The 16,414-nt window shown below is 50.9% G+C and overlaps 1 protein-coding gene across 1 annotated transcript in view; it reads right to left on the bottom strand.

Moving 5' to 3' along the window:
* Positions 1-16,414, bottom strand: part of LRCH1 (leucine rich repeats and calponin homology domain containing 1) — a 147,685-nt gene that overhangs the window by 70,217 nt on the left and 61,054 nt on the right. Inside the window, exon 2 of the mRNA XM_036011677.1 lies at positions 7,606-7,750. Coding sequence (XP_035867570.1) covers positions 7,606-7,750 — 145 coding nt within the window. The remainder of the gene's footprint in view (positions 1-7,605; positions 7,751-16,414) is intronic.

The raw sequence follows: 16,414 nt of genomic DNA on the forward strand, positions 1-16,414 counted from the left end.
CCAGGCTCGGCCCACAAGGACCCGCAGCCTTCGAGGAGGTAACAAAGGTGACAGTGCTGAGCCAACAGTGTCCAGCCAAGAGACACATCCCACTAATTTCTATTCGTCTTATTTACGGAGTGGCGTGGCCTGGGCACGCATCACTGGGCTGTTTCCGGTCTGAAGCAAAGGCTGTGGAAGGGTCCCCCCCCACCAGGAGTTCCCCAAATCCCCAAGCCTCCTCCCCCGCATCTGAGCCCTCCTTTCTTTCTCTCCCTCCTCCCTCCCACAGCACCTGTTAGAGCGAGGCCACTGGAATGTCATTAGAGGGAATAGGAGGAGCTGACTCCTGACGAAACAGCCATGTTTCAAAAGCCTTTTGTCTGTTCCCGTTAGAAAAATAAATGTGATTGGCAGCTGGTGCATGGGGGGCCTGCAGAAAGAACTGTGGGAATCACTGTAAGCAAAAACAAGAACAAAAACAAAAAACCCACAAACTCTACAATAAATTAGGAGCAGGTCTTCACCCCATCTGAAGACCGCAAGCCTGCAGCACCAAGATCCTAAAAACCTCTCTGATGACCACAGGCAGGGCTGGAAACCAAACCAGGACACTCTGCCAGCGACCCAGCTCTCGGAGTCGTAACGTGCCTTTTGGGTCTCGTGCCCCCCCCCCTCCTTTTTTTTTCCAGTACAAACACTGAGCTAAAGCCGAGTCCGTAATCAGGTGGTGCGCACCATGGAAAAACCCTCGTTGGAAGCCTTGCCAAGTGCGGGGCCGTAAGAAGAGGGAGGGAACCTGATCAGGCCCCACCTTGGAAACAGGTGCCCGGAAAGTGCACTGGAACAGGTGAGGCCTCGGCCAGACCCTGGCGGCCACGGCCCACCTCCCTCGGGACAAGCAACATTTTCAATTTTTTTTTAAAGATTGTATTTATTTATTTTTAGAGAGGGAAGGGAGGGAGATAGAGAGAGAGAAAGAAACATCAATGTGCGGTTGCTGGGGGTCGTGGCCTGCAACCCAGGCATGTGCCCTGACTGGGAATCGAACCTGCGATGCTTTGGTTCGCAGCCCGTGCTCAATCCACTGAGCTACGCCAGCCAGGGCTCTACATTTTCACATTGTAAGATAACACAACAGCTCAGTGTCTTCCTGTCAATCTGTCACTTCACAAGACAGGCTGGCTGCCAAAGGCCAGTCCCAAAATACGTAAAGTGTTCTCCTTTTTTCCCCCTTGGCGGGAGATAAGAAAGATCTCCATGGAAGGATGTAGGAGTTGCAGGTTTATCCTGCACGGAGCAGACCGCCTCACATTTCCAGGTCAGGAAGACACCGTCTGTTTCATCGGTGCCAAGAACGAAGGGGTGCCACCTTACCGTGGAAACTTCCTTCAGAAACGTCAGTGCAAGGAGCCTGAGGGATAAAATTCAATCCTCAGGAACAACGAAGATGCATGCATGCACAAGGAGAAAACATAAAATCTCCATTTATAAAAATAGAAAGAGCTCTATACGGCGACTTGGGCTGGACAGGATGCTGTGTCCAGTCCTTCCAACAGAGAGCTCTGCTCTGAGGATTAGAGATTACTGCTCTGGGTGGCCCCCCCCACACGCAGGAATGTGGGGATACAGGTTATACAGCCAGGAAGCAGGCAGGCTCCTTGAGCGCATTGTTCGGCAGCCAAAAAGGATGCCAAGCTTCAGACAAAGCAGCCAAAACAGAGATGTGATAACACTTTGTTCAAAAAAAAAAAAAAAAAAACCATCCTCTTCTTTACACGCCATGCCTCCGAATCCACTCCCATTGGTTTGGGAGAGAAAGGAATTCCAAGGAGGAAGCCAGCTCCCGGCCCTGCGCACTTCACCCTCGGAAAGCACAGCCAGTCACGGAGAGTTCTGGAAGTGACGCGATCAGAGGCTGCGAAGAACTCCCATCTGTCGGCAGCTTCTCCTGTTCCTGAACCGCTCCAAGATGCCACTTGCGAGCCGAGGTCCATATGCTCAGGACCACCCCACCCCCGAGGGGGCCAGGAGCTTCGCCCCTCTGGGTTCGTCTGTGATCTGAAGGTCCTGCCAGCTCCACGCCCGTCGTCCACAGCAGCCTCCCCAGCGTCTTAAAATAGGCTTGCAACTTCGCGGGGATTTCCTGTGGCACTCGGGCTCAAAAGTGTTTGTTCCTCCATAGGGACGGATCTTGCTCAATCTCTCTGATGGCTCCTGGCCCGGGTCCTCGGGTAAAGACACTCAGGGCACCACAGGCCGCGGCCCAGGGGTGCACACACCACGCTGACACGGCCTGTGGTTGCGAGCACCCAGAAGCAAAGCTTCAACGCTGAGGTCCTCCACGCACAGTCCACATCAGCAGCAAAAACTCCATGTTTTCTGCAAACACAACCTTTCAGCCACGTGAAGAAATGCAGAAAACTCTGGTTTTTTAATTGCATTTAACAGTGAAGTGTTGGTTTTGTTTGTTTGTTTGTTTAACACGTCCCAATGAAACCCGCCGCTCTCTAAGACAGGAATTGGGTTCCGGGCACCATGCAACCATCCGACATTCAGAGATGACGTCCCTGACAGATGCTATCAGCCGAGGGGCTGGGCCCGGGCAGTGACCTGTCACCGCCACTCCCATCATCTCTGTTGTCATCGCCGTCACCATCGGCATCAACTATCCATGGCTTCACTCTGCCGGGAAAGCCAACGTGGCTCACAGGGCGTCGCCCGTGTTACATGTTCCCCGCACATGCAAAGTAGCCCATGGGGCAGCTCTCCTGCTTTGAAACACACGCGGTGAGTCACGTCCACGTGAGATTGGCTTAAAAAGAGGAGGAAGTGTTGACTAGAGAAACACCAGGTTTGATTTTCAGAGCAGAAACATGAAAACCGCAAATCTAAAAAGCCGCTTTTCTTCCGGCACTCGTGTACCTAACGATGCTTCACTCCTCTTCGCAGACACACGACGAACAATTCTAAGTCCCTGTTCTCGGGGGCTTATCTCCCAAACCTGATGAGCTTGCCTGTTGGTTCCAGCCCTTCTAGAACGGACTGTCTAAGATGCGTCCACGGGAAGTGTGTGCTCCAAGGCAGTTCACGGCATTTCTTCAGCGTCCTGAAGGTCAGCGAGCCTCCCCCACTGCGTCTCAGTGAGGGACGGTGCCATGACCGGAGTCCACCCTGTCCGGAATGCAAGCTCCCTGTGACACGGCGTCCCATTCATGACACCGCAGACAGGACCCTGGGCGGAAGGCAACTCAGAAGTCCTCCCAAAGCATGGTGTTCTCAGCATCCCGGGTCCCTCGCTTCTTTCTCTCAAGTACCGTATTTTGCTGTGTATGATGCGCACTTTTTGCCCAAATTTCTGAGGCAAAGGCAAGGATGCGTGTTTTACCTGGGTAGTGCTAATTCTGTGTCTACGTAAATTTATTTATGCTTCTGCGTTAAAAGTGTAACTCTAGGAAGCAAGAACAATATCCATATGCAAAATAATACCCTAGAATACAATCATCGGTTTTATATATAAATTAAAAAATTGAATTAAAAAAACTAAAACGAAACTTTTTTTTTCCTGAAAGTTTGGGACAAAAACATGGATGCACGTTACACACAGCAAGATACGGCAAATGGGCTAACAAACAGCCTCTCCTCCAAGGCCAAGAGTCCACACGGGCCCACCGAGCCTCTTGGCCCAACCAAAGAAGAAACACACTTTATTCTGTTGACTCCATTTTCACGAGGGGCAGAAGAGACATGAAAAGGCCACCATGCCCAACCCTGGCTGTCCAGGAGGGGACATACGTCACGGTCACACACAAGCACAGTAGGCTGAACCCTTCCTGGCTGTCGGGGGGCCGTCCGAGGACAGGAAGACCTCACACAGCCAACACCACCACCGTGCGGGTAGTGTCACCAAACACCTTGGACAACTGGCAATTTAATGGCCCTGGCACTTTCTGGTAATGACTACCTATTTGACTAGAGACATGTGTGACACATAAATCCTTTAGGCAAATACAGCAGTCTACCTCAAAGCACTCCCAGAGAAATAACCCAGTTTTAAGAGTCCAATTCCTAGAAGATACGTTTCACTGAACCCGGTATTCGAGCAGGAGGTCAAGGCCTTACAACTGAATAAACAAGGGGCTCGTCTCCCGGCCACTTTAAAGCCGGCCCTCCTACTTCATGCCCACGAAGTCAATTTGACAGAAGGTATCACAACAGTTGAAAGGATGCACATACATTTTTGTTTTATTTTATTTTATTTTATTTTATTTTCATCCTTGCCCAAGGACATGCTTATTGATTTTAGAGAGAAGGAAAGGAAGGGAGAGAGGGAGAGACACATCGATTGGCTGCCTCTCGTTCACGCCTCAACTGGAGACAGAGCCTGCAACGCAGATCTCTCCCCTGACTGGGAATCGAACCTGTGACCTTTCAGTTCACGGGATGATGCCCAGCCAACTGGGCCACACCGGCTAGGGCCACACATTCATAACCTACCCCGATACAATACACCTCTGGAGAGTAAGAGCCATCCTCTTTCTTAACTTTCTCCATTTAGTTTCTCCATTTCTCCATCAATTCCTTCAAAGAGTCGTAACTCAACAATAGAGATGAGGTCAGACATCTAAGCCTGTAAGAATTTTTATGAGTTTTTTCCCTGGCTGGTGTGACTCACTGGATTGAGCACATGCTGCAAACCAAAGGGTCGCAGGTTCGATCCCCAGTCAGGGCACATGCTGGGTTGCGGGCCAGGTCCCCAGTGGGGGCCACATGACAGGCAACCACACATTGATGTTTCTCTCTGTTTCTTCCTCCCTTTCCCTCTCTAAAAAAATAAATAAATAAAATCTTTCTTAAAAAAGGAATTTTTATGAGTTTCTTCGAGCCAAACTGACAACAATTGCCAGGAAACACCATCTCAACGGACTGAGAAAACGCTCAGGAGAATGGCAGTTCTGCACCTTATTTGTACACGAGAATCAAAGGAGAACACGTAAGGGGGTTCCATGTTACCATCGGCATTCAGGTAGAAAAGGGGAGCAAAGAGAACTAAACGTTGAACTTCATAAACGGGGGAGCGTCAGCCTGCTTGCTGGCCAAGAAGCTGGAGCCTCACACCCCAGGGGACCACAGCACTGCTCCACCAAGGGGGTCAACGCTCCTCCCTTCCGCACTCCGGTCCGGATTGCTGGGGGTGCAGGGGGCGGTGCTGGACCTCAGAGGCCCATAGATCTGCCTGGGGGACGAACCCATTCAGAACCCACGAAAGTTTGAGAAGTTCATTGGCTCCTATGAAAGGCACCTGGTCCACCCCAAACTCTCTCTGTCTCTCTCTCTTTCTCTCTCTCTCTCCCCGCCCCCCTCCTACCCAGTAGTGTGCTCCCACATTCTCTCTCTTTAGCACCTGCCACTGGAGCAGCTGACACCAGCTAAGCCACTCGAATGGGCACTGAGACCGCTGGGCGGGCAGCCACCAGCAGGCTCCACAGGACTGAGCTTGAACACGAAGCAGAAACCCCGGACACTGGCTTCTGCTCCGGCCTTGCTGCAGACACGGTTGGACTGTTGCCATGGTGACACGGAGGGAGATGGGACACGGGGAAACCAGGGGGAAGCTTCTATCTCCACACAAATAAAGGACGCCACACCACCTCCTCCCTTTGGGGGGGGGGGGTACCTGGAACGCTTTCCTCGTGACCCCGTGGAAGAGCCCAGCTTCCACGGACAGCAACGTGGAATCCACGGGTGACAGCTTAGGGAGGTGGGAGAAAGCAAAGCAGGGAAACCTATGGGATTGAGTAAAATATAAAACAGTAAACACATACTTTTTTCCATAGGTGAGTCTAGGAGAGTTAACAACACAAAAACAGTAAAAGCGAGGGCATCTGTGGTCTCTGCTCTGGTGGGACACTGGGCCCTGAGGGGACTGGAAAAGGAAATTACCCCGACACTCCAAAGGGATGTTACTGGAGATGCAAAGACAGTGGCCAAGCTCCGTGAAGGTCAAGATCGACCTTTGTCAAGGACTATCCGGGCCTAGGACACAGCTACTGGCCATGACTAGGCTTTGGTTAAGAAGTTTTCATTTCAGAGCATGCTCTGTGGTTGCTGTCGGTCTCTTGAGTTTTAACACCACCGTTTTAACGCCACCGTGCAGGCCGCCCCTGGGCTTGGCGGGTTTACTGGGAGGCCCCCTTTCCGTCCCCAGAGCAGAGAAACAGAAAACAAAACGAAAATAACCTCTATGGAGGGGAGAAAAGGTAGAGGCAGACAAGAAATTAAAGCATCGCAGACAGAAAACAGAGCTTAAAGAGCAGGGTACACGAAGGCCCCTTCACCTCTTCCTCCCTTTCCGTCCCCTGGGAATTCATCGCCAAACCTGGGGACTGTGGGCCACACGGTCCCTCCCCTGCCACCGTCCCTTCCACTGGCTTCTCTCTGTTCTTGTCCCCAAGGGCCAGGAACCACATTCCAGAACGTTCTTTCCACCATTCTACGCTCAACGAGGCTCCACGTGAAAACCGTACCCGAAGCAATTCTATTACTGCTTCTGAAGCAGAACACTTAACAAATTTTGAAATGAGATGACCTAATATTTGCAGAATCTTACACTTGGTCTCATCCCAGAAGAAAAATGTCATCCGCAGCCAAACACTCCTCCGTGCACATGGACTTAATGCAAAGCTCCATCTGTTTGTTTACTGACACGCAGAACTGCCAGAGGCAGGAACACTGCAGCAGGACAGGCAGAGGCACGGACTGACCAGTATCCCCTGGGGACACTCCCCCTGCATGGGCTGGGACTAGAAGCCAGACGTCCTGGGGACGTGCTGGCTGCACCGGGCGGGCCGTCCCGACGAAACCGACGCTCTGCAGAACTGACGGAGTCTGGTCTGCTCTCATGCAAGAAACCTCCGGCTGGTCAGATGGACCAGGAACCAGGACAAACGGAAGCTCGATCTACGATGAGCCTCTAGGTTATCCTAACAGCAACCTGTATCTTACTTACCAAAAAGAAGTTAAAGCCGCTTAAAATATAGGTGGGAGGACCCCCCCCCCCCAAAAAAAGGAAGTATCTTCTGGAGGTCAGGCCCCCTGTAGTACAGACTTCCCCTGCTAGGTGAGTTTCTAAGAGACCATCTGGATCAGTGGACCAGCTGGTGTTGTTGTGAGAGGCTGCGTTTGGCTTTAGTGAATGTTTTTAAGAGATTCTTTCAACACATTTGCCCATTTCATGACTTGTGATTTACGAGCGCACCTGCCCACATGGTGCTGAGTATAGGGCAGTTTTTGACCAGATCCCCACGCTCTTCTTATTTCCCTCCCCCAAAATCTATACCAACACCTGAAGACAGCATACCAAGAACCTCCAAGCACCCAAGAGACAAAAAGTATAAATGATGTCATGTAAATTATTTAAAAAAAACAACTTATCATACTGACATTCAGAAAAGTCTAGCACCAAAAACAATATGAATGGCTCTACGAATGGATCAGAAAGTGTATTTCTTAAGTGATATTTGTGCGACTTACTGCCAAGGGCAATGAGCAGTTTCAAAGAGAAAAAGATAGAAATGAAAGCATATTTTGACTTGCATCGTATCACCACCTTCAGAGTTCACCCACCTCAAGTTTAAGTAGGTCAGCATCTGCAGGTTCACGATGGCCTCGGGGATGACCCGGATGCAGTTGTGATGCAGGTTAAGCACTTCCAGGGACACGAAATGGCACAGCTCCATCGGCACTTCAACCAGCCGGTTCTTAGACAAATCTGTGAGAAGAGGAAAAGAATACTTTGTCAACACATCTTCAACGGAATCCAGGGCAGTTTTATCAACTCTCATACTTTTTTCTCCACGTGTTGTGAGACAGTAATCATTATAACCTACATCTAGATCAGCAGTATCGTTTTCTGCACCACCGTGAGTATGGTGTTAGGCTCTCCGTTTATTAGCACAGTAGCCGAGTCGTATGGAAAAGCAAAAAATACCGCTGCAACAGATTTAGCTCTCGGTATTAATCTGCAAATTCAGGGCAGAAAGAGGGGCAACTGAATCAATATTTACTTTCCACGTCATCTGAAAATTATTTCAAAATTACTCTCCCCTAGACAAGTATGTAACACTGTATGCTTCAATATATCTGAGTACACATATTTACCCCGGCATTTAATTTAATTTAGCATTCATAACATGTATTCTCTCTCGCCATGTGACTTTTACACCTTCTGCGAGCGAGCACACCGCAGACGCTACACAAAGACACCACTCCCTAGATCACTGCCGCCTGCCGAGCACGAGGCGGCCAGCTCCGTGCCTGCCCGAGGCCTGCGGTAGAACTGGGCTCTCTCCCGGCCAACTGTTGCCTTGGCCTGCAGAGCAAAGCAAGCACACCTGACGTCTGTGATGTCACCACTGCCACCGTAAAACACGCAGCACAGCCCTTCGGGTCTACACCTGGGAAGGGCAGCGACTCGCTGTCCAACGCCCCAGGACACGGAACCCGAGACGAGAGCCACCCACCCCTCTCAAACCAGGACTCAGCAGTGGCGGACCACCCCACAGGTCAGCAGGGGGGGCTCAGCTTAAGTAGGTCAACAAACACTACGAAGTGACAGCAGTCACAGGGCCACCTTCACGGTGGTCCTTCCAACCCACAGGTCCGTAAACAAACAGAAAACAGGCCTGGATGACTGCAGACGGGGTTCTAAGAAGTTCTGAAGGGAAGTTCCGGTGATATTTAAACTACTCTAAACCATGTGAAAAGAAGGAAAGCCTCCAAACTCCTAGGTAAACAGGTGCAATATCGATGCTCTGACCTAACAAAGGAAGCCCATGCACATCGCTGCCCAGTACCGACCTCAGTCCTAAATCTGAAAACCAGCCAAGAGGACCGACGGCTACGGAAAAAGACGGGCACACGACGACCAAGAGGGACTCCTTCCAGCAACAGCAGGCCTTTGGGTTATTTACACCACTCGCCGTACAAACAGGAAAAGTGAAATGGTGCATGAGCATCCCTAGAGACACCGTATTGTTTCACACGTCATGAAATGGACCGAGTTCAAGTGCGCGATCCGGCGCTCCCTGGTAATTTCCCCGAACAGTGCGCTCAGCGCCGCACACCAGTTGCAGAGCACGTGAGCACGTGCGTTCCTTCTGAGTGCCGCTGCTCAGTAAACGGAGGGCAGTTCGCCGTGCCCTTGCGTGGCTTATAAACACGACTGGGAGGGTATGCTTTCATTTACTGCTGCCTCGCAGACGCCTAGAAATGTTACCGGTACAGACCATCGCTGCTACTATTACCACTATTACTATGTGCTGTTATTATGCAGTCAAGGACACGGGGTAAGAAAAGAAAGGACAGACCGAAATGGGAGAGAAAAAGACAAAATGCTACTGCCCCCACTGACGAGTGAGGTTGTCATTGTTCACACACGCACATTCCAGCCCACTCCCCCTGGCTGCCAGGGGACACCGATGTCGTGCAAACCGTTCTCGTTACGCTAACAACGACTGGACTTTTTCTGGACAGACCTTGCATATATACATATATATAAATAATATGGATTACATAGCACAACATACATAAATTTATATATATAATAACTTCCCACCAGCATTCTTATTCTTTCTCCACACAAAAAAATTCATTTCATTGGGCAAGAAAGGCGGCCACATACCACGGAGATGTATGTCCACGTACATTGGACAAACCACGGAGTCCCACACACTGAATCAAGGGAAATGATGGAGACAAGCTTCCTTTCGGGAGTGCTTGCAACCGAAACAGGCAAAACCTCCAGACGTTTCTGACACGCGTTCTTCCTGAAACCCCGCCGTGCGTGGTGGCCACCTTTGGATGCGGTGATGCTGGAAGCCGACCCAGAAAACGTTGATGAGCTGCATCCTTCAGGTTCAGCCCGAAGGAAATTCCACCGAGGGTCCAGTGTACATTCAAACCCTCACCTCTCCCAAGACTCACCAGAACTATTCTCCCAAGTTGTGCGTTCTGATAACTATTTTAAATAATAATGTTTTTATTAGTTCCAGGACTTTCGTAGAGACAGGATATCAAATTAATGATAGCAACCATTGCAGTCTGAAAGCAGAAGATCAGTTCTAAATCTGCAACCACTTCAGATTTTGAGAAAGTGACTCAACTTTCTAGGTCTCTATTTCCAAATAGGTAAAATTAGAATACAGGCACATGGGTGAATTTGAAAATTCTTTAAGATTTCTGTGAATAAGTAAAAGGTATCCAGAATTCAAGGATTCAGAATCCTTGCCAAAAGCATTCAGAACCCAAGTGATGTTTTTCACCATAAAACTCAATAGCAGCACTTAAATAGCATAGTTATAAAATACAAAGCTACATATAGTAAATATAAGCACATCCTTTTAATGAATTTGCCATTTCATTGTAGCAACTACATCCAATCATATAATCTGAATTTTAGAAGTACTCTGATCTCAAACTTAGAGAAAATGTAATGGTAGGAGAAAATGGTATAAAATGCCTTATAAATTACACTAATATTCAATTCTGGGCTAAGGTTTCTAACAGCATTATTAACAATCTGCTAGAAAACGATGCTGGGATAATGGTCTAATTAGCATGTGAGTCTGCTATTGTCGTTAAAACTTACAGCACAGATTTTATTCGCTCTCCCCCACAAACTGCAGGTTCACAGGGAACTTTTTCCACCCCTCTCCTCCCCAGCCACGTCCTGCCTGCTCCTCTAACTTGCACCCAAGCGCAGAGAGGCAAAGGCAGCGCACCTGGTGAAGCCTTAATGTTACACTGTGGATCGGCTCCCTCCTGTGTGAGCCTTTGCTTTGCATTGTACTGTTCTGCACATAGTTTTTCAGGAACGCTTTTACTGAAAGGAGTCTGACTACCACGCATTACAGATAAAGTTACAAGGCGTGGACAACGGGAATGCGCGAGAAGCCCGAGGCTGTTCCGCTAGCAACGGAAGACACCCCCCGCCTGCTGAGTTAGCGAGACTTGACCTGTGCAATGCCCCTACCCCCATCCTGGGAGCGTGCTCCAGTCTCTGCATGGGGAGGAAGAAATTACATCACAAAATCCACACCGAGCTCTGACTCTCGCAATGCCTGTGGGAAAAGTCGCCTAGGGCAGCACCATTCAAAGAAAAACAACTGAAGAACAGAGAGACAAAAGTTTTCCTCTCGTATTTGTGTAGGTTAATCACCCCGACAATGAATTATTAACATACTCATCAACACAGGCGCGGTCCTCGGTTCCGGCAGGAAGGGAAAACACATTATGTTCACTTTAAAGCAGGTCATCGTTTCTATCTGCAAGGTGAAATGAGGCACATGCAGAGGGAGCCCTCAGGTAAGGTGTTCTGATGGTGCTTTTTCAAAAAAAGTATGCATCAAGAGGTGAAATGCAGCTGGGTAACTAAGGTCCCCATTCCCTGAGCCCTTCCGTCACACCAGACACAATACCAGCGGCTTTGCATCCGGCACCTCACACAAACCGCCCACCGCTAGAGGAGGACACGAGGCTCAGGAAGCTTCTGTGACGGGCCCAGAGTCAGAGGTAAGTCACTGTGGTCACGACTAACTCAGAGGCAGAAAGACAGACTCCAGAGCCACACGAGGCCACCCTTTCTGCGTGGGACAGTGGCCAGCAAGGCCACGATGTGCCCCTGCAGCTAGACGCCCAGGGAGATAAGCAACGAAATCTCCACTGCATTTCCACGTGTCCGAAACGCCATCAAAATAGAGCCGACACGTTCTGTGCCCAGTCCCGGCGGGTAAGCATGTCGTAAGCATTCTGCTCAAAATGAAAGCACTGAACACCATAGTGCGCCGAGAGGCTAAAGGCTGGAAGTGGCGGCAGGAAGCTTGGGAATCAGGAACCTTCACATAAGCTGCTAATTATGTTGACCTTACATAAGCACTGTGTTTCACTGAAAACGTTAGCATGGGTTTTTAAATACACCACTTACTCTTCCCTGCTTGTCTCCGAGTATCATTTAATTCTCAGCTCACTTTGTGACGGGAAGAGAGACAGGGGGGAGGAGCCAAAAAACCAGGCCCAGTTGCCTCCCCAGGCCTCACCTAGGCTGATCCGCAGACCGCCCTATCCGGGCGGGCCAGGGAAGTCAGTCTGCGCATGCCCAAGAGCAGTTAACTAACCAATCACAGATGGTGAAAAAAAAGAAACAGGTTCCAAATTCTTTTCTGTTAGTTGAAAGCAAAGAAATAAAACAAGATCTGGTCCCCGTCTTAAGAAAACTGAAAATATGGGATATAAAACTGAAAGCAACAAATGAACAAACCAGAAAAACAAAGAAACAAAATCGTATAGACACAGACAGCAATATGGAGGTTGCCATGAGGAATGGGGGTGGGAGACAGTAAAGGGCAAAGGGGGTCAATGATATGGTGACAGAAGAAGATTTGACTTTGGGTGGTTGGGCACACATTGCAACATACAGAATTTAACTAATAAAATTATTAGTTAATAATTTTATTAACTAATGTTATCCCAATGAATTTAATAAAAAAGTAAAAATAAACAGAATAAATTTAAAAAACTGAAAATAAGAAGGTGAAGAAGAGAGAAATCTAGCATTTCAATGTCATTAACGACAGCTGGAAGAAAACCACTCCCGACGGACAAGGGTCCTCGTTCGGCCCTTGAAAAAGCAAACCGGGGCGGGAGGCAGAGAGAGCACGTGCAGGAGCTCTGAGGGAGAGAGCCGGGCACCACCACGCTGGCTTACGAGCCATTTGTTGAACAGAACATTGGCCTGGCATTTCTCAGCCGTGTTGGTGCACTGGAGCGACCTGAACAGTGTTTACAAATCCTGACGCCTGGAGCCCACGGCCAGAAACGTTAGGGCGTGACGTGGGCACCAGAAGTCCTCACCCACTCGACTCCCTCCCTGGAGCCCAGGGGAAACGCAGGCGAGTGGATAGCTGGTCTGGCCTCTCAGCTTTTCCGACAAAAACACACCGACGACAGGTGGCGCCCTCCTACGAGCGGGCGGCGGAGCCCAGGAGGGGTCTGAGGGGACCCCAGCCTGGGACCTCTGCCGGCAGCCCCACTGGACAAAGGGAATCTGTGCCCGTCCAGGCCCAGCCACTGCACGATCAGCTTCTTCCTCTAACTTCCTCCTCAACTACTGTCTCTTGCAACCTGAGCAACACAAATCCGGTCTGGAATGGAGCTGAACCTGTTACAAACTGGCTACGATCTTAGCGAGGTAGGCTTTTTTCCCTTATTGAAGCCTCGGCCTAACCTAGTGAGGCAGGTGCTATTCTAACCCCCCGGGGACCTGAGGATACGAAGGCCCAGAGCAGTTAGGCAACTTGCCTGAGGACACAGAGCTATTGTCACCAAAGGACCAGCTCAAAAAAAAAAAAAAATAGGTCCCATCCTGTTTGATCAGGGGCCGAGCTGTTTTTCAGGACAGGTAGCCAGGACCCGGGTCGAGCACCTGAAGGACGCACGGAGGAGAGAGCTTGGGCCTCCAGCTGCACCGGAAACCGAAGAGGTGCCCTGCCCCCACCCATCACACGCGCACACCCACCCGCGGAACCAGAGGACAAGGACAGAGCCGGAGCTTCAACGCGGGAACCGTTTCAGACCCCAAGGGTCCACTGTCCAGGAAGAGCGTCCATGGACGCCCCTTTACCGCAAATGACCACGTTCCAAGGTCCCCCGATGACAACTTGCTCCCCCCAGCGCTCTGCGCACCCGGTGCCCCGCCCCTTCGAACCCTCCGCCCCGGTCCAGCGAGCAGGATGGATGTGAGCCCCGGTGAGGCCGCCCACCGTCTCGGCTGGCGCCTTCTCCCTTGGAACACCTTTCCTGACTCCAACCCCTGGCGCGCGCAGGCTTCGGTTCAGGGAGTGGAGAGGCCGGGACTCCCACCGGCAGACACAACACCGGCAAAGCTCTGCCCTGCCGATGGGGGCGCAGCCCTGGGATGCCAGGGAAGTCAGCTGCTCGCGGGGCTGTCTCTTCTGAAAAGGAAACTAGGGCTACATTCCAGGTGCCTGGCCGGGAGGCACTGTGTGACCTCAGAGTTCTGCGCTAAAAGTGCGTGACCTCTGTCCCGACCGGTGTGGCTCAGCCGGTTGGGTGCCGTCCCTCAAAGCAAGAGGTCGCCAGTTTGATTCCTGGTCAGGGCACATGTCTGGGTGTCGGGTTCAGGCCCCAGTCAGGGTGCATTCAAGGGGCAGTTGATTAACATTTCTCTCTCTCTCTCTCCCCCCCCACTTCCCCTCTCTCTAAAAATAAACAAATACAACCTTTACAAAATAAGTGAAAAAATAAAAATAAAAGGAAGTGTGACCTCAGACCAGACCCTTAATATTTTCCCCAGAAAGAAGAGCACGTGTTATCCGGGCCTCTCCCACCCACCCCAAGCTGGACATGGTCCTTCCTGCTGCACGCCGGCCTGGGGCCCCGCCCTGCCCTGGGGACGGAGGCCCGCCCAGCTCCGCAGACACACCCCGCCCCGCAGCCCACGGAGCCCCGGGAGCACGTCCTCTCCCGTCCACGCCCTCCTGGGGGCGTTCACAGGAAAGGCGTGCGGCCGGAAAGGCCACGGGAGTGTGGCCACGGCCGACCCCAGCTCAGCAGATCCCTGAAATCAAGTCGCCAGAGGAATGAGTACAAACATGCAGGGGAGGAGGGGAAACGACAGTCCCTGGAATCCCGTGTGTGCAGTCAGCACCCTGAGCGTGAGATGCTGTTTTTGGATAAAAAAGGAAAGTGGAGCACCCGGAGGAACTGGATGAGGCCGGCTCCCCGGGAACAGCATCCTGAGTGGCCGGTGGCCGCAGCCGGGGCCGGGGCCGGGGCCAGAAGTGCTGACACTCGGGGGGCAGCTGCGAAACTCATCTGCGGGTCAGAAGTCGAGGAGCAAAGACCTCCCCTCGGAAGTCGACCCTATGCCCAGTTCCAGCAAGACCAAATGATCTAGTCTTTTTTTTTTTAATTTATTTGTTTTTTAGACAGAGAGGAAGGGGGGGAAGAAAGAGAGGGACAGAAACATCCATGTGTGGCCGCCTCTCATGAGCGCCCCCACTGGGGGCCTGCAACCCAGGGACGTGCTCTGACTGGGAATCGAACCGGCAACCTTTATGGTTTGCAGGCCAGCTCTCAATCCACGGAGCCACACTAGCCAGGGCCAAAGGATCTAGTTTTTAAGCTGAACTAGAAACACGCTCTCATGGGAGTTTAATTTTAGAATATTAGCACCCACCGTGATGTCTCAGCAGTCGGGCACAAGGGTATCCTCCACACAGGCCTCTAAACCCCTGGCCCACCAGCCGGGACAGGAACCTGCTGTCCTCCTCAGACTCAGGAGACACGCTCTGTGTGTGGTCCTTCCACCCTCCTGCTCGTCCCTCCTGGGACCCCTTCCAGAGACGGTCCTCAGGGGGAAGGACAGTCTGGGGCCACGTGGCCCCCTCTGGGCACGGGCAGAAGTCATAAGTGTCAAGGGAGCCAGTCAAAACCTCAGGCTCCATCTCCAGCAGATCAACAGAAAAAACCCACGTCCAACGGGAGAGATCTGTTAAATGATTCTTCCACATGCACCACGGGGGCCGCCCCGACCACCCACTTAAAACTGCAGCGTATCAGCCTGCACCTCGTTATTGGGTTCAATGCTTTCCTTTTCCCTCAGCACTCAGAGAACCTTTGGCCTAGCATGTAATTTATTCACATATGAGCATCGTTCATTTTTTCTGTTTTCCTCTATGCAGACGGGGATCTTCGTAGGGTCCATGCTGTACAGTAAGAGCTTGATAAATATCAATGGGATGAATAGATTAGCAAAACAGGTTCTTAGGTCAGACGGCTTGAGTTCAAATCCCGGTCCCACCACTTTAAGGTGTGCACTCAGGAATAATCGCTTAACTCCTCTATGCCTTGGTCTCTTCACCTGTAATATGGGGACAGTAGTAGTACTGGCCCCACTGGATTACTGAAAGGATTCAATGAGCCGACGCAGACCAAGTCCTCGGAGCAGCGCCCGGCGCAGACAGAAGCATCCAAGAACAGTCCCTGCCGTCGCGTGGTTAGCAAGCGCCATGTCCTGAGCACGTGCAGTGAGAACTCAGGCCCGGGCAGGGAAGGAGCTCCAAATAACAACTGACAAGCACAGCACACACACACACACACACACACACACAAGCGCCTCAGGACAATGACAAATGTTAGGTGAGGGAATTGGAGATAAAGAATTCCAAATCATGAGGGAAAAAATAAGTTAGTTGGAAGGTTTCCCTTTCCAAGGCAAAAGGAGGAAATAAGAACTAGAAATTAGTTTTGATAAATACCAACAAGCATGTAATAAGAAAAGGAGATAAGAAATAGAGAGGAAGAAAAAGGAGATAAGAAACAGAGGAAGGGCCCTGGCTGGGTGGCTCGGCTGGTT

This window comes from Phyllostomus discolor, chromosome 11 (genome assembly GCF_004126475.2).
Source record: "Phyllostomus discolor isolate MPI-MPIP mPhyDis1 chromosome 11, mPhyDis1.pri.v3, whole genome shotgun sequence".
Taxonomy (NCBI): Eukaryota; Metazoa; Chordata; class Mammalia; order Chiroptera; family Phyllostomidae; genus Phyllostomus; species Phyllostomus discolor.